The sequence below is a fragment of the Cebus imitator genome, unplaced genomic scaffold (genome assembly GCF_001604975.1).
Source record: "Cebus imitator isolate Cc_AM_T3 unplaced genomic scaffold, Cebus_imitator-1.0 Scaffold579, whole genome shotgun sequence".
In the NCBI taxonomy this organism is placed as follows: Eukaryota; Metazoa; Chordata; class Mammalia; order Primates; family Cebidae; genus Cebus; species Cebus imitator.
The window spans coordinates 415,703-439,563 of record NW_016107894.1 but is presented as its reverse complement, the minus strand read 5'-3'; the positions used below and the strand labels follow the sequence as shown (position 1 = coordinate 439,563).

Here is a 23,861-nt window from a genome sequence, read left to right as displayed (position 1 = left end):
GATGGTCTCGATCTCTCGACCTCGTGATCCACCCACCTCGGCCTCCCAAAGTGCTGGGATTACAGGCGTGAGCCACCGCGCCCGGCCTGACTTATGGTATTTTCAACTGCTGATGGCCTGTCTGGACATAACCTCATTGTAAGTCAAGCAGCATCTGCACTGTTCCCACAGTTCCCTACTTCAAAGTTGCTACCAGCTCCCTGTTGTAAACTTCTCAACATAGTGGTTTCCTTCTTGGTAAAATAGGGAGGGTTTAATAAGATAGTGGGCATCTGGAACAGAAACTCAATAAGTGCTAGTTAGGCTTCTTCTGCCTGGAACTTGTTCTGCTCCGACCCTCCCCGCATCAGCAACATCTCCCACCTGGGAAGTTGCGGCAGCCTCCAGCGGAGCAGCCCCGTACCCAGCGGCCCTCATTCACAGACACTGTCCAGGTCTGAAGCTTATCAGACTCCAGAGCGTCGGCCGTGAGGTTGCAGATCTCCAGCTTTGTGAAATGATAGATGAAATCCTCATAGGACATCCTGAGAAGTTGGAAGAAGAGAGAGACCCATATGGGAGCAAGTGAGGAGGGCTGGGAATGGAAGATCCCAGGGCTAACACAGCACAGTAATAACATAATTCACAGGAACTTGGTCAGGGTCCCAGAGGAGCCTGTCTTTCCTTTTTAGGGCAAACGCTGGCACTTCTGATTTATCTACTCCAAACCATCATCTTTTCTAACAATGATTCAAAAATGAGCCAGTCCCACAAAGACATGTTCTCCCTCATATGAGAGCACTAAAAAAAAGTGGATGTCATGGAAGCAGGGAGATGGTGGTTACCAGAGGCTGGGAAGGGAAGGAGGGGGAGGATGAAAGAGGGTGGCTAATGGGTACAAAAATACAGTTAGATAGAAGAAATAAGTTCTAGTGTTCAGCCGGGCGCTGTGGCTCATGCCTGTAATCCCAACACTTTGGGAGGCCAAGGCAGGCAGATCACCTGAAGCTAGGAGTTCAAGACCAGCCTGGCCAACATGGTGAAACCCCTTCTCTACTAAAAATACAAAAATTAGCTGGGTGTCATGGCGGGTGCCTGCTCAGTTACTCAGGAGGCTGAGGCAGGAGAATTGCTTGAACCCAGGAGGCAGAGATTGCTGGGAGCTGAGATGGCTCCACTGCACTCCAGCCTAGGTGACAGAGTGAGACTCCATCTCAAAAAAAGGAAAAAAGCTCTAGTGCTCAATAGCACAGTAAGGCAAACACAGCTAAACAAGAATTTATAGTATAGTGTGTATATATATATACACATATGTATTTTTTTCTTTTGAGATGGAGTCTCACTCTTGCCCAGGCTGGAGTGCAGTGGCATGATCTTGGCTCACTGCAACCTCTGCCTCCTGAGGTCAAGGGATTCTCCTGCCTCAGCCACCTGAGTAGCTGGGATTACAGGTGCATGCCACTGCATCTAATTTTTATATTTTTGTAGAGACAGGGTTTCACCATGTTGACCAGGCTGGTCTTGAATTCTGACCTTAAGTGATCTGCCTGCCTCAGCCTCCCAAAGGACTGAGATTACAGGCATGAGCTACTATGCCCAGTCTATAGTATCTTTCAAAATAGCTAGAGGAGAAGAATTGTAATGTTTCCAACACAAAGAAAAGATACATATTTGAGATGATGGTGTCCCAATTACCCTGATTTAATCATTACACATTGTATATGTGTATCAAAATACTGTATGTACCCCCAAAATATATATAGCTATGATACATCCTTAAAAAATAGAAGGACAGTTGTGGTGGCTTACACCTGTAATCCCAGCACCTTTTTTTAAAGACAGGGTCTTACTCTGTTGCCCAGGATAGACTCCAGTGGTGCAGTCATAGTTCACTGTGGCCTCAACCTCCTGGGCTCAAGTGACCCCCTGATTCAGCCTCCCAAGTAGCTGGGACTAAAGGCACACGTCACCACACCTGGCTAATTTTTAAATTTTTTGTAGAGTTGGGGTCCCATATGTTGCCCAGGCCCACATATCTGCATTTTGGGAGGTCAAGGTGGGAGGAATGCTTGAGCCTAGGAGTTTGAGATCAGCCTGTGCAATATGCGAGGACTGTCTCTATTTTAAATAAATTTAAAAAGTAATAAAAACACAAAAAACCTTTTCCTTGACATTATACCAAGACAACATTTTTTTTTTTTTTTCCTAAGACGGAGTATCGCTCTGTTGTCCAGGCTGGAGTGCAGTGGCGCAATCTGGGCTTACTGCAACCACTGCTTCCCGGGTCTCAAACTCCTGACCTCAAGTGATCCAGCCGCCATGGCCTCCCAAAGTTTAAGACAGCATACTTCACGTCTGCCACAGTGTCTGTTGACAGAAAAATCCTTATTTTCCCAAAAGGAACTAAGAAAAAGAGAACAATGTTTTTTTTCTAACATATTGGCCACAAATCATGGTTCTCATTTTCTTTATTTTTATTTTTTAGATATGGGGGTCTCATGATGTTATTCAGGCTAGACTTGAACTCCTGGGGTGGGCTCAAGTGATCCTCCCACCTCAGCCTCCCAAGCAGCTGGGACTATGGCATGTGTCACCACTCCCAATTTGCATCTTATTTTCTAAGTGACTGCCCTTGGTGTCTCTACTGCTTAAGCTTTATTATCATCATTGATTTGGAAAACTCACATTTGCTTGTAATGAGGAAAGCTCTGCTACAAATTTACCTGTTGGTTTAGGTCCAAACTTATATTCTACATATACGTCTCAAGCTGAAAAACATGAAGGAATCTGAAGACAAGGAAACTAAAAGACTCAAACTTTCATGAGGCTTTGCTTTCACATTGTATGAGGAATGTGATTTACAAACCTAACACAACTCTCTTAACAAATACACCTAAAAGCTTTCTGTACCTCTTATCTATTGTAATTGGAATAAAAATAACATGGCTCTAAAAAATAAGAAACCAATAAAACCCATTTTCATTTTTTGTTCCTATCCATTCATTCTTCATTTACTTATTTTTCCTTTTTAAAAAACTGTAGTATAACTTATGAATATTAAAGTACAGACATCTTTAAAAAATGACTCAAACTCATGTATCTTGATGGGAGGGCTCAAAAGAAATTCAGTTCTTCAAAAGGTTACTGTGTGTCCCACCACTGTGCACCAGGAGCTCTGCTAGGCACATGGAAAAGAGATACTGTTTGGGAAACAACAGACAATTAAGCAGACAATTTTAAGGGTGATGAGCATCATAAGTTAATTCCAGTCCTGGGTTAACACAGGGGGGTCTCTTTAAGCTGAGACCTGAAGATTCTTCTCAAGCTGAGACTTGAAGCCGGAGTAGAAACAACTTGAGTGAGGGTAAGGTTGGTGCTGGGAGATCAGGGGAAGTAGAGCTTCCTAGGCTCAGAAAAAATTGTGCTAAGGCCATGGTGCATGCGGCTGGAATAGAGTGTGTGGTGGAGGAGTACAGGGGAGGCAAGAGACATGTCATGTTGGCCTGGTCCTGGGCTCAGTTGTCCCTGTGGTCTGGAGGGCTCCTCTCAGAACCTCATCCTTGCTGGGCCTTGGGCTGGGGGAGGAGAACAGGGCCCAGATTTCCCAAGGGCTGGAATCTGATAACCTCATCTGGGGATTGAGGTCTGAGATTTCCCCTCTCTTCCCCATCCCTTACCCTTCTGGGTCTTCCTGGGTTCCGGACTCACCAGAACTCTCCATCCTCAGTGACCTGGTGCTGCAGATGGGCCTTCTCATCTTTGTCCACAAAGCTCCAGTCCTTCCAACTGGGGGGAAAATGGAGGAAATAAGGAAGAGGCAAGAAGAGAAGGCCTGATGTAGGTTGGGACAGGACGTATCAGAGAAATACGAAGAGTTGCAGCCACTGTGAACCACTAAACTGCTGATCTGATCTGTTACCCTCAGCATGAAACCCAACAGCAGTGACTTCTCACATCCTCAAGACTGAACATAAACTCCTTAAATGGGCTGGTGAGGGCTTGACCCTTCTCATCACACTTTAAAGGTTAAGAATTGGGTTCTGGGCCAGGTGCAGTGGCTCATGTCTATAATCCCAGCACTTTGGGAGGCTGAGGTGAGCTGATCATGAGGTTAGGAGTTTGAGACTAGCCTGCCCAATATAGTGAAACCCTATCTGTATTAAAAATATGAAAATTAGTTGGGCGTGGTTGCATGCATCTGTAGTCCCCGTTACTTGGGAGGCTAAGGCAGAAGAATCACCAGAACCCGGGAGGCAGAGATTGCAGTGAGCCGAGATCATGCCACTGCACTCCAGCCTGGGTGACAGAGGGAGACTCCGTCTCAAAAAAAAAGAAAAAGAATTTGTTTCTGGACGTAGACAAACTGGGGTATCTGTTTAATAATAGTGCTAGTTGTGCAACCTTGGGCAGGTCACTTAACCTCTGTCAGACTCTGCTTCCTCAAGTGCAAAAGGGAAATGATTATGTCACCTGTTCACAAGTCTGGGATGGGCAGATGAAATAATGCATGCAAAGCTGTTAGCATAGTGCCTGTCATATAATAAGAAACTGAGTTACTAAGAAAAAAGGCCAAGCCTGTAAACATCTCCTTCCCTGTTTCAGGAAACAGCCCAGCATTGTATTTCTAAACACTGGGCAGTTTTCACACACACACTCTCCTCATGATGGAGGCAATAATGTGCATCTGTGTTTCAGGCTCACTGAGGAGAATTCAACTAAACTGGATGGTCCCTGGAAAGGTAAGGGGCTGAGGAAGTGCTTGGAGTCAAAGAGCACCACAGGAACACGGACATTCCCGAGACCAGGAGGAGGGACACATCAGAGGAAAGCTCCTTGAGTGAACACGGGTGGGTCCACTTGTCAGCAGCCCCTGTGAGGGAAGCGTCATGGTAAGCAGGACAGGGCTGCCCACCAAGCTCTGAGGCTGGAGAACACAGCAAGGTTCCCTGCGGGTGACTTGGGCAAACAGAGTGGACAATTGAGGAGTCACCAAGGGCATTCCCAGAGCAGAGAGCACAGTTCCATTGTCACTCCCTCCAGGCAACCTTTCTCTATGCTTCCTCTCCCACCCAAACTAGGTGTGGAGGCCCTCTCTTTGTGATCCTTACTGTGACATTGATCTCAGTTATTAGCGTGTGTTTGCCTTTCCTTCCCTGGGCCTTAAACCCACAGGCGCAGGGCCCAATGTGTCTGTTCATTTCTACATTCCCAGTCAGTAGTCTAGGGCCTGGCAGAAATCAGCACTGAGGAAGTAAGCATTTGTAGCATGGATAAGTGAATGACTGTAGGAGGCAGTCAGGGCATGAGGATCAGACCCTTATCACAGTGTATCGAGGGAGGCTATGGGTTCACAGAATATCCCCAGTGCCTTGACATGTGCCTCCTATGTAGTAGGCACCCAAGAAACATTTGCTAAATGAATGACTGAACAAACCAGTAATTACATGCTGAGCTAAGAGGTATGCAGCGGTACATAAGTACAGGAGCTGAAGGGCCCAGGCTTCCTGGTTGCAGTCATTCTCCACTACTGAGTCCTACTATCCCCTCTGGAAATAAAACAGGAGCTCATGGGCTCATTCAGTAATGAACTGCCTCTCATTCAGTAGAGGTAATTAGGAAACAGTGGGACCATGGAGGTTTTGCAAATGTGCTGAAGCCTTCATAATAACTTCCCATGTGTATTATTTTTGTTGCCCCCAGTCTATTCCTTTCAGTGACAAGCAGTAAAATTCTTTCACACAGCCCTTGCACCTTTATATGGGGTCAGCACGGGTAAGGAAATCTTGGTAATAGCTCAGCACTTGCCAAAAACAGTCCCATTTGCTCCTCATATGAGCCCACAAGGTAAGTGCTAATAATACCATTCCCATTTCACAGGTAAGGCAGGAAAGACTGCAAGAAGGGATGTCACTTGTCCAGCCCAGACCCCTGCATTCATATTCTTTTCCTGTGGGGATCTTCTCCATGCTTTCTGGAATCCTTCCTTTCCAGCCAATGGCTGTCATCAACCTCTCTGGGTCCCCACACCCCACTTCCACTCCTGGCCCTTCCCTGGAGCCAACACCTGTACCCCTCTTCTCTGCGGATCATTGGTTTTGAGGGCGATTTTGTACCAAGCATCTTCAATACTCTCATGGCTCAGTTCCCAACATAGCCTTGTCCTGGGCCCTGTTCCCTGCTACTGCCCATCCCATGGGGTCCCCTCACCTACCCATCACTCCAAGCGCCGTTCCACTCCACCTGGCCCCAGGGGTTCCGCAGCCGCACCAGCTTCACTTTCTCACCTTTGAACAGGACCTTAAACACAGAGAAAGCGCTCTCATGCCCTGCAGCCTGTCTGGAAAGGGAATCTTCTGTCTTGCCTTGAGGGATGGGATGGGGCTGGGGGCCGAATCCCTTATGGGAGGATGTTCTGCCTGGTTCTGGCCAAAGAGACTAATCAGAAGTGTGCTGGGGAATGGCAGGGGGTGAGGTCATACCTTTCCTCCTGAGTCTGCCTGAATTAGAGCTTGGCTATCTCCTCTCTAAGAGGCAGTTTCTCAGAGAACATCCTAGCCATTATGAGCTTGCAGGGGGCTGGAGAGGGAGGAGCATGTACAGTAGGGTCGCTAGCACATTAGGTATCTTTGTATAAATTAGAAAAAAGGCCCCTGCTGACTGAGGAACTACAAACAAGCAGACTCTCTCCAGTCTGCTAATGCAGACAACTGCCCCTCTCGGCCCATCCCTCTGTACAGGGCACAACCTGCCGAACTGTGTGCAACGGGCCTGACAATGTTCCCATCTCTGACGTGACTCAGGAAAGCCCAGAAGTCCCAGAAGGAGCAAAACAGAACCGTCAGTCTCTCATATGCATGGCTTCAGCATACAACCAATTGTGGATCAAAAATATTTGAAAAAACAAAAAATAATAAAATAATAGTAATACCAAAAAACCCCAATGCTGTGTAACAACTATTTACATTGTGTTAGGTATCATAAATAATCCAGGGATGACTTAAAATATATGGGAGGATGTGTGTAGGTTATATGCAAATACTACTCCATTTTCCAAAAGGAACTTGAGCATCTGCAGATTTTGTTACTGTTGGGGGTTCTGGAACCAATCCCTGTGGCTACCCAGAGACAACTGTAGCTATCTGAACATGAGAGAACAAGAATCTCAAGAACACATGAAACCAGCTTTGTAAAACCAAAGTGAAGTGACATTTCAATTGGTTCCTTTGGAATGTTGGAAAATTGCCATCTTTAGCATGAAAAGCAAAGATAAACTGCTGACCCCACTACCAGTGTCACAGGCCCCTCTGCTCCCAGGTGTGTGGCTTGGACCTTGAACTGAATGTCCTGATTGGAGGCAAACTTTGCAGACAGGGAAGAGGCCCCAATAACTAAGTCCTGACTTCAGGAGGTTAAGCCAGGAGGGTTACTGTGCCCCACCCAGTTCCACTACAGGCTCACCTCCTCCAGGCCGGTGACAGAGTAGGCATGACCTCTGACCAGCCCACAGGCCATTCTTGTCTCATACTGAAACGGAACAATGGTCTGTAAAGCAATAACCAGAGAGCCCGTTAGGAGCAGGGGAACAGAAGTTCTGCTGCTTGGAGGCAAAGTTCATACTAGTTCATTTCCCAGGTTCTGTGAGGACACAGACCATTCTGCTCTCTGAAAATGTGCCTCATGACCACGATCAGACCTTCACTGGCCCTTTAAGAGTGTCAAGAGACACAGCTCCAGACAAACTGGTTTCCCTGAGAAGGCTCTGTCCTGACCATCAGAGAGCAATGTGGATGGTGGGATGTGGGGTGGGTAACAACATCCCTGCCCCTCCTTTCTGGACCCCTTAGCATCCTTCAAAGGAGGAAGGGGTGGAGTTGGAGGTTGCCCTGGGCTTCGGGATCCTCCTTCCCCTGAGGCCATCCAGGGTTGACTATTCCTGGAAGAGAAAGGGGTTGAGAAAAGGAGTTAGATGACACAAATAAGTCTAGTCTTTTTCTTATTTATTTTTTTTTGAGACAGAGTTTCACTCTTGTTGCCCAAGCTGGAGTGCAATGGCACCATCTCCACTCATTGCAACCTCCACCTCCCTAGTTCAAGCAATTCTCTCCTGCCTCAGCCTCCCGAGTAGCTGGGATTATAGGCATGCACCACCATGCCCGGCTAATTTTTTGTATTTTTAGTAGAAACAAGGTTTCACCATGTTAGCCAGGCTGGTCTCAAACTCCTGACCTTAGGTGATCCATCTGCCTTCGCCTCCCAAAATGCTGGGATTACTGGTGTGAGCTACCATGCCCGGCCAAGTCTAGCATTTTTCTTTACATCCCCTCACCTCCTCCACAACCACCTAGAACCTAATATTCAAGCAATCAAGAGTCCTAGTGCCCAGGGAGAGAATTCTGAGAAGGCCCGAGGAGATCCCTGCTCAGACATGACTGTGCCTAAGGGGTAGCTCTTCCATTTGCAGAAATTTCCAGGTTGCAGCCATGGGGGATCCTTGGCAGAAGGGTAAGATCACTAAAGTCCCACAAGCCCTAGATAGGCTCTGTGGCTTCCGTGTGCTTACTAACAGCTTTAAAAGGAGCTTCCAGAAGCCTTGCTAGGCTGCAGAATTCCTACAGCCTTTTTCAGGGTGAGGGGTCTGGGTGGAGCCAGGGCTTTTGGCATCTCAGCGTCTCCCGGATCTCAGTCCTCATGGTCCAGATCATGCTGAATAGACCGAGATGGGTCGGGAAATGCATTAATCCTTAGTTCTAGACCTGGGAAGCTGCTTGAAATGACTCTCTGCCATTACCTAAGCATGTCATTCAACCCAGCAATTCTACTGCTGGGAATCTGTCCTACGGAAGTCACCATGGACGTATACAAAGATGTATCTATTGGGATATTTATTATAGCATTTTAGAATAGTAGCAAAACAAAACAAATAAAACCCCTCAACTTTCCAGTAATAGGGTATTGAGTAAATATATCTGTGTGTTTGAATATTGTGCAGCTACTTAAAAAATATTATAGGAGAAAACTTTTGGCAGCATATCAAATGAGGCTGGGCACAGTGGCTCACTTGAGGTCAGGAGTTTGAGACCAGCCTGGCCAACATGGTGAAACCCATCTCTACTAAAAATACAAAAATTAGCCAGGTGTGGTGGTGTGTGCCTGTAATCCCAGCTTTGTTAGGAGGCTGAGGCAGGAGAACTGCTTTAAACTGAAGGCAGAGGTTGCAGTGAGCCAAGATAGCACCACTGGGCAACAGTGAGATTTTGTCTCAAAAAAAAAAAAAAAAAAAAAAAAAAAAATAAAAAAAAAAAAAAAAAAAAAAAAAAAAAAAGATTAAACCAACTAAAAAAGAGCAGGCTGCAAAGAGGTACATACAGTATGACAACATTTAAAAAACAAAAAGATAGATTCAGTGTGTGCAGAGAAAAATCCTGGAAGGACATATGTCAGATGTTAAGAGTGATTATAAGGGGAAAATGTAAGTGAAATTTTCCTTTGTGTTTTTCTGTTATGGCTCAGTACTCTCCAGTGAGCAGGTATAACTTATGATAGTACTAGAATATAAACTCTACAAGAGGTAGACCTTGCTTTTTCCACAAATACTAAAAAAGGAGGAGAAAATTTGCTTAGTTTGCTAGAGGAATGCCTAGAGCATAGTAGGAGCTCAAAAATAAGTGTTGAATGAATAAACAAATACATTAGAAGAGGAAAAACATTTTAAAATAAGTCTTTCTGCTATTTCTGTCTGATAGTTCGTTAATGAGAAGAACTGCCTGGACCATGGAATACACAGAAACTGCAGCAGAGACTCCCTCCAAAATCCTGACTCTTGCACTTCCTCAGGAGTCTTGGCTGAGCAAATTATTTCAATCTAGACCCTTGGGAGGTACCAGGTGGGGGTCTGTGGCTAAGGCCCTGGCTGCTGAAGGGAGTCTGACATCAACAGGCGGGGTCACGTAGGTTGGAGGGATGGTCAATTCTGATATTTGGAGGCATACACACCCGGGTCGGCCTTTCATCTGAGTCTCTGGGGTCGAGGTCTGAGTCCCTGAGCAGCGAGTTATCCATATTCCTCACCATCCGTGCAATCAATTCCCCCATGTTCAGACCAGAAGGAGAGGTTCCATAGGTCATGTTTGTGCCATCCTGAGGCCCAACAAGAGAGAGTAGGGAACAACCCAGGCAAGGGAGAGAACAATCACAGAAGGGTGGAAAGGGAAGGAGAGAGGAGGAAGACATGGGACCGACAAAGGGGAAAAGGAGAGATCAATAGAGCATGAATGGAGGAAAGACGGAAAAAAGTGATACAGAAAAAGTTCATCTATGGGGTTGTATGCTAACTGATATTCCCATCTGTCCACTGGGTGTGTTGGGAGAGGAAGGGCCAGAAATTCAGCTTGGGTCCCATTCTCCCCAATAGAAACCACTAAGACTATCATATTACTATACTGAGCAGCCTCAGGGAAGGTATGCCCCTTGAAGGAGGCCTGGCTATGGGCAGCCATCTCCCTACCCTTGGCTCCTGTTCACAGCATTTCTTTGCACTGAAAGGGGCTGCAGGCTTAGCTTCTCCCAGGTAACAACACACAGCCCACGTCCAGAGTGGGGGGGGTATGGTGAAACCCCAGTGACTGGGAGGATTTCTTAGGGAAATGGTGGACTTAGGTCCACAGCCAAGTATTTGGCCAGCTTAATAGGGAGTGTGCTGAGACTGAGGAGCACCAGCAAGGGAGGCCTTCACTGACACAGACCTCTGGACCAATTTCCACTGACATTCCAGGGCTTGGAATGTCCTTGATCAGTGTCTTTATTGAAAATCCCCAAGAACTATTCTCCCTTGAGAAATTCCCAGTCTTCAAAGTTGAGAGCCAGTTTCTGCTTCCTGAAACAAAACATTCGCTCTGTCCCACATAAAAGCTCTATACTGCCCTTCATTGGGTAAAAGGCTTCCTGACACTTGGAGCTCCCTGCCCTGTTCCTGACACCCCAGACTTACATCAATGGAACAGCCCATGAGGGATCCTCTCTCAATGGCTTTCTTCATGATCTTGTACATGTCGCTAGGAGCATCCCTGATCTCAAAAAACTCCGTCACCCCTCCTGTGAAGTCCTCCATGGCCTCTGTGGTGTTCCCACCTTTCAGAGCTTCATAGGAACCATGGAGCCTTAGAGAGAGGATGGAGACCAAATATGGGGGGGGGGTGTCACAGAGTTCCAGGAAACAAAACCTAGGTACCACTGCCACCAGAACTTTACCTCTTCGTGCTATGATGTTCTTTCATCAATTTCACATTAACCCTGTGAGCTAAGGGGATGGAAACAATGATTCCCTTTCCTCATAAATGAAGAAACTGAGCTTAGGAGGCTGAGTGACCTACCCAAGGCCACAGAGAGCCAGAAGCACTGGGATTGAAACCCAGCTATTCCTACTTCCTGAGAACTCTCTTTCCACTACATTAAAGCCATTAGCAGCTGCCGGTGTGGTGGCTCACACCTGCAATCCCAGCACTTCGGGAGGCCAAGGCTGGTGGATCACAGGAGCCCAAGTGTTTGAGACCAGCCTTACCAACATAGCAAAACCCTGTCTCTACAAAAAATACAAAAATTAGCTGGGCGCGGTGCTGCCCGCATGTAGTCCCAGCTACTTGGCAGGCTGAGGCGGAAGGATCACCTTGAGCCCAGGAGGTCAATGCTGCAGTGAGCTGTGATTGTACCACTGCACTCCAGCCTAGGTGACAGAGTGAGACCTTGTTTCAAAAAAAGAAAAAAAAAATCCATTATTAGCATCTAGGGTGGAGCTTTTAACTTGAGAGACAACATGGCTTTATAAATCTGCTACAAGCACGTGAGGTTGAGCCAAGCAAGACTCTGGGATCTGAGCTCCAGAGATAACAATGCCCTGATTCCAGACTTGCAATACCACCACGGAGGCGCAATGAAAGAACTCGCCATGGGAAGCTAAAGCTCAAGGTCTTCTACACAAATCTTAATTTCTACTCTGAAATTTAATGTTTTTAGTTAGAGCTGTTGTTGCCTGGAACTGATCTGTAACTTTGGGTCACAGTTGAACACGCCCACACATATGCATGTACAGAGGCACATGCATCTTCCTGTGAGTGAGGTCTTGGCTGTATTCTGCAACCCACTTTCTCACCTCTAGCCCTACCTCACATTCTAAAGCATTGCTTACTTAGCATAAGCCTTCTCCAGCAGAGCGCTCCAGAACTCATTGCGGTGGTTGGACTTGGTGAAAACCAGTTGATTGTTGTATGTCGGCAGGCAGTCATCAATAATCACGTCCACCCACTCTCCATAGCGCCAGAACTGCACAGAAGCATCACGCACAGAGTCACATCCTCAGATTACTGTTAGGAAATTGTCCTTCCTCCACAGCCCTTAGGGGGTTCTTGGATATCAAAGCAGCATCATTTCCTGTACTCGCATCTGGGTGCCTGTTCATCCTATTCTGGGTTTGGAGTGTGTCAATCTGTCTCTAACTGGACTGTGTGATTTTTGAGGGCAGGAAGTGAGTTACATACACCTCACCTCTTCCACGGACTCCAGGCCAGTACCAGGTAGAGTAGGTGCTCCTTGAGCGTCTTAGGATGTAAGATTTTCATTCTCCTGGCTCAGCAGCTCTGGGGCAGGACCTGGGTGTCAGTACTCTCAGGTATCCCAGATGATTCAATGTGGCCAGGACTGGGAACTATGCAGTGAAGGCACTGTACTGATTTAGGTATTTCTTGATACCAAACTGAAGAACAAGGATTGAAATGGAGGAAGAAAGTGACCCAGAATCTACTCTAGCTGTCGCAGGAACATTTGTCCAATCATTTCAAATTTGGATGTTGCTCTTTTTTGAACTAATCAGTTTGAATTGAAAAGGACCAAATGCAGTTTGGTCTCCTTTTCAATGGCACTTTCTCCCTCATTGAAAAGAGAACAGATAGCTGATATTTGTATTTAAGGCCCTTTTAGATCTGAGACCCTTTAACTGTCAGAGGGAATCTAATAGTTTAATGGCACAGGGAAGAAATGAAATGCAGGGCCTGGCTGCCACGCCATGTTCCCAAGACAGCAGGAGGTGGAGTCTTAGCCTGGAGATAGACCTTTTCTGAGGCCTTCTGTGCTGAGGTGCAAGACCAGGGGAGCAAGAACTGATGATCTGGGTCATCCTGGGACACGAGGGAGCCTTCAAAGCTGGAGACAGGCTGACTCCTCAGCATCCCGAAACTTCGAGACCCTCACAGGTAGAATTCACTTTGGTTCTGCTCTAGCACCAGCTCTATGCCAAGATGACTGGAACCCAGAACATTTCCAGTGGCTGGATGGATTCTAGAACCATGAGACTCAGTTCTGGGGCAAACATGAAGGCTGATCCCCAGATTAAGCAGACTCTTCTTCCAGGGGTTGGAAGAGAGGAGTGATAGCCTTGGTACCACTATGTCTTAGAGAGGAAGAAGTACACAGGAGCCGTGGACCAGGGGTTCCTGTACAACCTGAAGGGTCCTGTGGCGTCCCAGTGCTAATATCTTAGGGACCTACTTGAGAAGGGCTGCAGGCACTAACAGCAGCCAGACAGCTGCAGACACAAAAATAGACGCACAGGCCAGTAAACAGGATGTCTTCCTGCCTTTCTGGGACGTAGCAGAAGGTTGGGGGGAGGGATTAGGTGCCAGAGATAAACAAGCAACTGTTTCCTCCCAGGCTTGAAGCCTTAAGGGGGTCCATGCCCACTGTTGCCGCTACAGGTAGATGGGTGGAAAGTCTCCTGGAGCTTCTGGGAAGTCAAGGCCAGGAAACCAGCAGTTGGTGGCCTTCAGCTGACCCTCTTAACTACACTCTCATTACCTCACCTGAAAGTGGAAGATCCCTGCGTAGTTTTCGATGAAACTTTGATCATGGGGTATGACTCGGAAAAGAAGACGCTGGTTCAGGGTCAGGCAGGCAATGGCTGCAAGAAACCAGCAGTCACCTGCAGACAGACACAGGGCATAGATCGTGAACAGCCCTCCTCCTCCTGGGAAGAAAGAGCCCCAATCCCAGCCAGCTCCTCCACTTTCCTGAACAGGACTCCCTTGGTGCCCACTGTCCTACTTCCAGATCTGACCTCACAGAGGTGTCAACCCAGGGAAGGAGATTTGGACAGGAATTCCTTGAGCAACAAATATGATCAACAGGTAACTTACTCCCCTGTGACTAGACATTTTGCTCAGGGCTGCAGGCAGTTCCTCCATCTGTAGTATAAACTCACTTCCTTTTTAGGCCTCAATGGAGACAAAGCAGTAGGTAATCATAACTAGGGTGTTCTTCCGAACACCTTTAGGAAAGCCACCCTGCCCCGTGCCTTTGCAATGTGAGTCCAATTCCCCTTCTGACCTCAGCGAAGACTGAACATCATCCACCAGGATGATTTGAATTGGAAGGATGACCAGGTAGGCAGCTGCCCTGGAACCAGTCTATAGGGGGCAGTAAGACATTGCTGGCAATGGAATTAGATCAGGACATTCTCTCTCTCTCTCTCTCTCTCTCTCTCTCTCTCTCAATCTCTCTCTGTCTCTCTCTCTGTGTGTGTGTGTGTGTGTGTGTGTGTGTGTGTGTAATAGTGGGTGTACCTGGTCATAGAGCTGCCTTCTAAGGAGGATGGGTTAAGTGAAAAGCAACTGGAACAAAATAAGACAAATTCCCTTAATTTCGTCTTGGGTGCCCCTTTTCCTCAAACTTAAATTGTTTTTGTTGATGCTCTCTCCAATTTTACTTCACAGAGCTTGCTTATAGTCCACACCAAAGACAATACTTTCTGAACAAGAGGTTAAGAAAGGAAGATCACAAGGAGCAGCCAAGCTAACCAATAAAAGAGAAAATTGGGTGCTCATCCACATGGCAGATACCTTCTTTGTTGAAAGACTCCTTTAATATGGAGCTATGCTGGGGCAATTTAAACAAGGGTTCCAGTTACAAGTGCTTTCCTTGGCGATGCCTTTTGTGTGTGTATCTAGAGTCTACATGCCCAAGGGGCACGCCTGGTGCACAGTCACAGAGCTGTCTTCAAAGAAAGACGGGTACAATGAAAAACAGGATTCTTGTCATGCTGAGTGGGGTATGTAAGTGTCCCTGAGTTGCTGGAGAGGAGACACAGGATGCAGATACCCCAGTGACACATGGCTGAGTGCTGAAGAAGAATATAGGAGGAAACAAAGCAATCCCCAGCACGTAGATAAATGACCAGAAAGCAACTGTTATAAAAATCTTTCAAAAAGTTACTAGGAGCGAGAATAGACCATCCCTTTACCTCCTGGGAAGGGATCACACCTTGTAATCATCCCTTGATCATCTGGCAGGATCTGACCTGAGGCATTTTCCTACATACCTAGATCTCCTTGACAGATGTCAGTTCTGTTGGCTCCACCAATGATAAATCGGGGATTCTCGCAAATTTCCTGTGAAACAACAAGGAAATGACCAGGTAATAACAGTAGCTATTATTATTTTGGTTTTATTATTATTTTTTGAGACAGAGTCTCGCTCTGTCACCAGGCTGGAGTGCGGTGGCGTGATTTGGGCTCACTACAACCTTTGCTTCCCAGGTTCAAGCCATTCTCCTGCTTCAGCCTCCTGAGTAGCTGGGACTACAGGTGCATGCCACCACACCCGGCTAATTTTTGTATTTTTAGTAGAGACGGGGTTTCACCATGTTAGTCAGGATGGTCTCAATCTCTTGACTTCATGATCTGCCTGCCTTGGCCTCCCAAAGTGCTAGGATTACAGGCGTGAGCCACTGCGCCCGGCCCCAGTAGCTATTATTTATTCAGTTTCATTATGCAGTGTGCCTGATAGTATTCCCTTTGGCCTTGTGAAGGGAGTACTATCATTCTTATTTTTCAGATAAGGAAACTGAGGCCCAGAGAGGTTAAGAAACTTGTGCAAAGAAGTAAGTAAGTGGCAGCTAGTAAGTGGCAGAAGCCAGAAGCATGCCCCCTTTTTACATTGTCCCATGCTGCTTCCCACACTGTCATAATATCCGAGTAAGGATGCAACTTGAGAGTTAGGGCAGTATCAGCCGGGCATGGTGGCTCACACCTGTAATCCCAGCACTTTGGGAAGCCAAGGCAGGTGGATCATTTGAGGTCAGGAGTTTGAGACCAGCCTGGCCAACACGGTGAAACCCTGTCTCTACTAAAAATACAAAAATTAGCCAGGCATGGTGGCAGACACCTGTAATCTCAGCTACTTGGAAGGCTGAGACAGGAGAATCAAAATAATAATTAATTAAAATCAATAAAATAATTATAGATTTAGTGTTTTGTTTTGTTTTTGTTGCCCAGGCTGGAGTGCAGTGGTGCCATCTCAGCTCACCGCAAACTCTGCCTTCTGGATTCAACAATTCTCCTGCCTCAGCCTCTGGAGTAGCTAGGACTACAGATGTGCACCACCATGACTGGCTGATTTTTGTATTTTTAGTAGACAGAGTTGGGGTTTCACCATGTTGGCCAGGCTGGTCTCTAACCCCTGACCTTAAGTGATCCGCCCGCCTTGGCCTCCTAAAGTGCTGGGATTACAGGCGTGAGCCACCATGCCAGGCCATCGTTTTGGTTTTAACTCCATTCTTCTCAGCTTCTGGGAGTCTTGGCATTCCTGTGACACAGTTAAAATGGGCTCTCTCTCCCCACCTTCCCCCACCTCCATCACAACAACCCAATATAACTAAGTCAGCTGAAGCTCCTGCACTCAGGGTGTATCGCCCTAGTAGATGGAAAATCTTGCTTATACTACACCCCACAGCACACGTTCCATCTGCAACTCTGAGTGCAATGGAAGGATAAACCGTAACAATCGTTTTTAAAAAGGTTTACCGATATGGGGAAGGAAGGAATGAGGTGGCAGAAATATGGATGGAATTGCAACTCTGAATATAACTGTTTGAAAATAGTTTTGATTTAGGAATCATATAAAGTTTTAAATAATTAGAAGCCAAAATTAAAGAAAAAATAATTTTAAAAAGGCTTCTGGCTCTTTCTACCTTGTGAGGACTCAGCGAGGAGCCAGCCTCTGCAACCAGAAAGCAGGCCCGGATCACTGACTTCTACCCTCCAGAGTTGGACCTTCCAGAGTAATGGACTGTCTTCACACCTTTTCTCATCAATGCCCTCCTTGGGGGCCTATGGATCCCCAGAGGAAGAGTCTCCTGGACTGAGCACACAGGTATGGTCACCACAGGGCCATGTGGACAGGGAGGGGAAGCTGGAGGAGGAGTAGTGGGAGGCAGGGTGGGCGGGGCACCATCTCTTTCTGCACAGTCTCTTTCTTGCTTAAGAGTTTGCACCTGAGATGAAAGAGATCCAAGATGGCCAATTAGACACAACTCCAGTGCACAATACCCAGCAAGAGGGACAAAGAAATCCAGAGATCTCCTAGCTCCAACTGAGGTACCAGCTGCATTTCAACGGGTCTGGTCCCATGGTGAGCAAAGACCACTCAGGGCAGACTGAGGCGGGGAGGGGTGCTGCTTCACCCAGAAAGTGCATCTGACCGACGAGTCAGAGGCTCCCCTCTGGCACTCTGGTCCAGATACAGTGCTTCCCTCAAAGCCTCAGCAGTACACAGAACAGGGGATCTTTGCTGGTCAAGCGCCGGGAATTACAAGCACGGAGTTGAATAAGAGCCTGCGGACTGAGCTATTGTCCCCTCCCTCCACCTGGAGAAAGAGGGAGCTGTAAGCAGGAGCAGCTGGACCCCTTCCCCATGACCAGAGAGAGAAAGCTGAAAGGGAAAGACGGCCTGGTGCGGCTGGGTGGGTCCCTACCCTCCCCCCACAAACTCCAGAGGGCTGAAGCTCTGACGCTAGTGGGTTGCGCAGCCAGTGCCACAGTCTGAGCTGAACCCTGAATGATCCAGCCCAGTGGAGGAAGGGCAAAACCCACCACTAGAGGGGTGGGACTGGGCTACATGTTTTAACAAAAAACACAGGAAGACTATATAGCAATGGGATGGCGTTCCTGATAACCCAGCAGCACCTACAGGTCATTGGAAGAGGTGGGCCTAATCTCCCAGTATAAACGAAAAAGACACAGGAAGCTTCCCTAGTAACTTGAAGGAGTCCCTAGAAACACAGTAGCGCCTCCACAGGCAGACAAGTGACCTCATCAAGCAGCTCCCTGACACCACAGCCAGGTAAATCCACAAAGATGGGAAAAAAACAGGGCAAAAAAGATGAAACCATCAAAGACCAGAACACCTCTTCTCCTTAAAGGGATCACAACTCCTGAACAACACAGGATCACCACTTGACTGAGGAGGGCGACAAATTGACAGAAACAGGCTTCAGAAGGTGGATAATAACAAACATTTCTGAGCTAAAGGAACATGTTCTAACTCAATGCAAAGAAACCAAAAACCTTGAAAAAAGGTTAGACAAAATGCTAACTAGAATAACCAGCTTAGAGAAGAACATAAATGACTTGATGGAGTTGAAAAACAAAGCATGAGAACTACGTGAAGCAAACACAAGTTTTAATAGCTGAATAGATCAAGTAGAAGAAAGGATATCAGAGATTGAAGATCAACTCAATGAAATAAAAAGAGAAAAGGAGAGAAAAGATTTAAAAAAAATGAACAAAGCCTGCAAGAAATACGGGATTATGGGAAAAGACCGAATCTATGCTTGATCGGTGTACCTAAATATGATGGGGAGAATGAATCCAAGCTGGAAAACACGCTCCAGGATATTATCCAGAACTTCCCAAGCCTAGCGAGGCAGTCCAAATTTCAAATTCAAGAAATACAGAGAACTCCACAAACACATTCCTCAAGAAGAGCAACCCCAAGGCACATAATTGTCAGATTCACCAGGGTTGAAATGAAGGAAAAAATGCTAAGGGCAGCCAGAGAGGAAGGTCAGGTCACTCACAAAGGGAAGCCAATCAGACTCACAGCAGATCTCTCAGCAGACACCCTACAAGCCAGAAGAGAGTGGGGGCCAATATTCAATATCCTTAAAGAAAAGAACTTTCAATCCAGAATCTCATATCCAGCCAAACTAAGCTTCATAACTGAAGGACAAATAAAATCCTTTATGAACAAGCAATTATTGAAAGATTTTGTCACCACCAGACCTGCCCTACAAGAGCTCCTGAAAGAAACACTAAGCACGGAAAGGAACAAGTACCAGGCACTGCAAAAACAAACCAGTGGGCAAAGAACAAAAATGCAATCAAGAAAATGAATCAACTAATGGGAAAGAAAAACAGCCAGTAACAAAATGGCAGGATCAGATTCACACATAACAATATTAACATTGAATGTAAACAGCCTAAATGCCCCAATCAAAAGACACAGACTGGCAAACTGGATAAAAAGTCAGAACCCATTGGTGTGCTGTATTCAGGAAACCCATCTCCCGTACAAAGACACACATAGACTCAAAATAAAGGAATGGAAGAAGATTTACCAGGCAAATGGAGAACAAAAAAAAGCAGGGGTTGCAATCCTAGTCTCTGATAAAATGGACTTCAAACCAACAAAGATCAAAAGAGACAAAGAAGGACATTACATAATGGTAAAAGGATTCATCCAACAGAAAGAGCTAACTATCCTAAATATATACGCCCCCAACACAGGAGCACCCAGATACATAAAGCAAGTTCTTAAAGACCTAAAACGAGATTTAGACTCCCACATAATAACACTGGAAGACTTCAACACTCCACCATCAATATTAGACAGATCAAGATCAACGAGACAGAAAATTAACAAGGATATCCAGGACTTGAATGCAGAGCTGGACCAAGTGGACCTAACAGACATATACAGAACGCTCCACCCCAAATCCACAGAATATACACTTTTCTCAGCACCACATTGACCACATCATTGGGAGCAAATCACTCCTCAGCAAATGCAAAATAACAGAAATCATAACAAACAGTCTATCAGGCCACAATGCAATCAGACTAGAACTCAGGATCAAGAAACACACTCAAATCCACACAATCGCTTGGAAACTGAACAACTTGCTTCTGAGTGTTGACTGGATAACCAATGAAATGAAGGCACAAATAAAGATGTTCTTCAAAACCAATCAGAATGAAGATACAACTTACCAGAACCTCTGGGACATCTTTAAAGCAGTATCTCGAGGAATATATATAGCAATAAATGCCCACCAGAGAAAAGAAGAACGATCTAAAATTGACAGCCTATGATCAAAATTGAAAAAGCTAGAGGAGCAAGATTTAAAAAAACTCAAAACCTAGCAGAAGACAAGAAATAACTAAGATCAGAGCTGAACTGGAGATAGAGACACAAAAAACCCTTCAAAAAAATCAATAAATCCAGGAGCTGTTTTTTTTTTTTTTTAAAACATCATCAAAATAGATAGACTGCTAGCCAGATTAATAAAAAAGAAAAGGGAAAAGAATCAAACAGATGCAATAAAAAACGATAAAGGGGATATCACCACTGATCCCACAGAAATAAAAACTACTATTAGAGATTACCACAAACAGCTCTACTCACATAAACTTGTAAGCCAGGGAGAAATGGATAAATTCCTAGATACTTGTACTCTACCAAGACTAAACCAAGAGGACGTTGAAACCCTGAATAGACCAGTAACAAGGGCTGAAGTAGAGGCAGCAATCAATAGCCTACCAACCAAAAAAAGTCCAGGTACAGATGGGTTCACAGCCAAATTCTACCAGACATACAAAGAGGAGCTGGTTCCAATTCCTTCTGAAACTGTATCAAACAATACAAAAGGAGGGACTCCTCCCTAACTCATTTTATGAGACCAACATCATCCTGATACCAAAACCAAGCACAGACTCAGCTAAAAAAGAAAACTTCAGGCCAATATCCATGATGAACATTGATGCAAAAATCTTCAATAAAATACTGGCAAACAGATTGCAACAGCACATTAAGAAGCTTATCCATCAGGACCAAGTAGGCTTCATCCCGGGGATGCAAGCCTGGTTCAACATACACAAATCCATAAATGTAATCCATCACATAAATGGAACCAAAGACAAAAACCACATGATTATCTCAATAGATGCAGAGAAGGCCTTTGACAAAATTAAACAGCCCTTCATGCTAAAAACTCTCAATAAACTAGGTATTGACGGAACATATCATAAAATGATAAAAGCTTTTTATGACAAACCTACAGCCAATATCATACTGAATGGGCAAAAACTGGAAGCATTCCCTTTGAAATCAGGCACTAGACAAGATACCCTCTCTCACCACTCCTATTCAACATAGTATTGGAAGTTCTAGCCAAAGCAATCAGGCAGGAAAAAGAAATAAAGCATATTCAATTAGGAAAGGAGGAAGTCAAACTGTCTCTATTTGCAGATGACATGATTATATATCTAGAAGACCCCATTGTCTCAGCCCAAAATCTTCTCAAACTGATAAGCAACTTCAGCAAAGTCTCAGGATATAAAATCAATGTGCAGAAATCACAAGCAGTCTTATACACCCATAACAGACAAACAGAGAGCCAAATCAAGAGCAAACTCCCATTCACAATTACTACAAAGAGAATAAAATACCCAGGAATACAACTAACAAAAGATGTAAAGGACCTCTTCAAGAAGAACTACAAACCACTGCTCAAGGAAATAAGAGGACACAAAAAGATGGAGAAACATTCCATGCTCATGGTTAAGAAGAATCAATATCGTGAAAATGGCCATACTGCACATGGTAATCTATAGATTCAATGCTATCCCCATCAAGCTACCAGTGACCTTCTTCACAGAACTGGAAAAAAAGTTTTAAAGTTCATATGGAATCACAAAAGACCCCGCATAGCTAAGACAATCCTAAGCAAAAAGAACAAAGCTGGAGGCATCATACTGCCGGACTTCAAACTATACTACAAGGCTACAGTAATCAAAACAGCATGGTACTGGTACCAAAACAGAGACATAGACCAATGGAACAGAACAGAGACCCCAGAAGAAACACCACACATCTACAACTATCTGATCTTTGACAAACCTGGCACAAACAAGCAATGGGGAAAGGACTCCATGTTTAATAAATGATATTGGGAAAACTGGCTAGCCATGTGCAGAAAGCAGAAACTGGACCCCTTCCTATTACCTTATACTAAAATTAAATCCAGATGGATCAAAGATTTAAACATAAAACCTAACACCATAAAAACACTAGAAGAAAATGTAGGGAAAACCATCCAGGATGTAGGCATAGGCAAGGACTTCATGACTAAAACACCAAAAGCAATGGCAACAAAAGCCAAATTGACAAATGGGATCTAATTAAACTCCAGAGCTTCTGTACAGCAAAAGAAACCATCATTAGAGTGAATTGGCAACCAACAGAATGGGAAAAAATTTTTGCAATCTACCCATCTGACAAAGGGCTAATATCCAGAATCTACAAGGAACTAAAACAGGTGTACAAGAAAAAAACCAAACAACCCCATTCAAAAGTGGGCAAAGGATTTGAACAGACACTTCTCAAAGAAGACATATATGAGGCCAAAAAACATTAAAAAATGCTCATCATCACTTGTCATTAGAGAAATGCAAATCAAAATCACACTGAGATATCATCTCATGCCAGTTAGAATGGCAATCATTAAAAAATCTGGAGACAACAGATGCTAGAGAGGATGTGGAGAAATAGGAACACTCTTACACAGTCGGTGGGAGTGTAAATTAGTTCAACCACTGTGGAAAACAGTGTGGTGATTTCTCAAGGATCTAGAAATAGAAATTCCTTTTGACCCAGCAATCCCATTACCAGGTATGTACCCAAAGAACTATAAATCGTTCTACTATAAAGACACATGCACACATATGTTCATGGCAGCCCTGTGTACAATAGCAAAGACCTGGAACCAACCCAAATGCCCATCGATGATAGACTGGACAAAGAAAATGTGGTACATATACACCATGGAATACAACACAGCCATAAAAAATGATGAGTTTGTGTCCTTTGTAGGGACCTGGATGAATCAGGAAACCACCATTCTCTGCAAACTGAAACAAGAACAGAAAGCAAACACCATATGTTCTCACTTATAGGTGGGTGTTGAACAATGAGAACACATGGACTCAGGGAGAGGAACATCATACACTGGGGGCAGTTGGAGGGGTAGGGAAGAGACAGTGGGGTGTGGGGAGGGAGGGAAGGGTGGGGAGGGATAACATGGGGAGAAATGCCAGATACAGTATGCACCTAAAGTAAAATAAACTAAAAAAAAAAAAAAGAAGAGTTTGCATCTGAGATGGGCAAGATGGCCGATTAGGAGCAGCTCTAGATTGCAGCTCCCAGTGAGAGCACAGATGGACAAAGATGGCAGAAGAAGAAACTGGCCACAACCCTTACTGTTCTGCAGCCACTGCAGGTGATCCCCAGGCAAGCAGGGCCTGGAGCAGACCTCTAGCAGTCCTACAGCAGAGGGACCTGTTAGAAGGAAAACTAAGAAACAGAAAGAAATAACTTCATCATCAACAAACTGGACGTTCACTCAGAGACCCCATCTGAAAGTCAACAACCACAGGTAAATAAATCCACAGGTAAATAAATCCACAAAGATAGGAAGAAACCAGTGCAAAAAGGATGAAAACACCCAAAACCAGAATGCCTCTCCTCCTCCATGGGATCACAAATCCTCACCAGCAAGGAAACAAGGCTAGATGGAGAAAGAGTCTGATGAATTGACAGAAACAGACTTCAGGAGGTGGGTAATAAGAAACTTCTCTGAGCTAGAAGAACATGTTCTAACCCAATGCAAAGAAACTAAGAACCTTGAAAAAAGGTTTGATGAAATGCTAATGAGAATAAACAGCTTAGAGAGGAATATAAATGAATTGATGGAGCTGAAAAACACAACACAAGAACTTCACGAA

General features: G+C 45.2%; 1 protein-coding gene and 1 long non-coding RNA gene across 2 annotated transcripts in view; one reads left to right on the top strand and one right to left on the bottom strand.

Annotated features, from left to right (window-relative positions):
* CAPN3 (calpain 3) overlaps positions 1-23,861 on the bottom strand; it is a 69,229-nt gene that overhangs the window by 12,726 nt on the left and 32,642 nt on the right. The window contains 9 exon segments of the mRNA XM_017516293.2: positions 364-524; positions 3,688-3,765; positions 6,191-6,276; positions 7,438-7,521; positions 9,973-10,116; positions 10,967-11,135; positions 12,161-12,294; positions 13,827-13,945; positions 15,341-15,410. Coding sequence (XP_017371782.1) covers positions 364-524; positions 3,688-3,765; positions 6,191-6,276; positions 7,438-7,521; positions 9,973-10,116; positions 10,967-11,135; positions 12,161-12,294; positions 13,827-13,945; positions 15,341-15,410 — 1,045 coding nt within the window.
* LOC119469137 lies at positions 478-6,192 on the top strand. Its single transcript, XR_005197952.1, has 3 exons — positions 478-564; positions 3,265-4,004; positions 4,675-6,192. It is a non-coding gene; the product is annotated as an uncharacterized LOC119469137 (long non-coding RNA).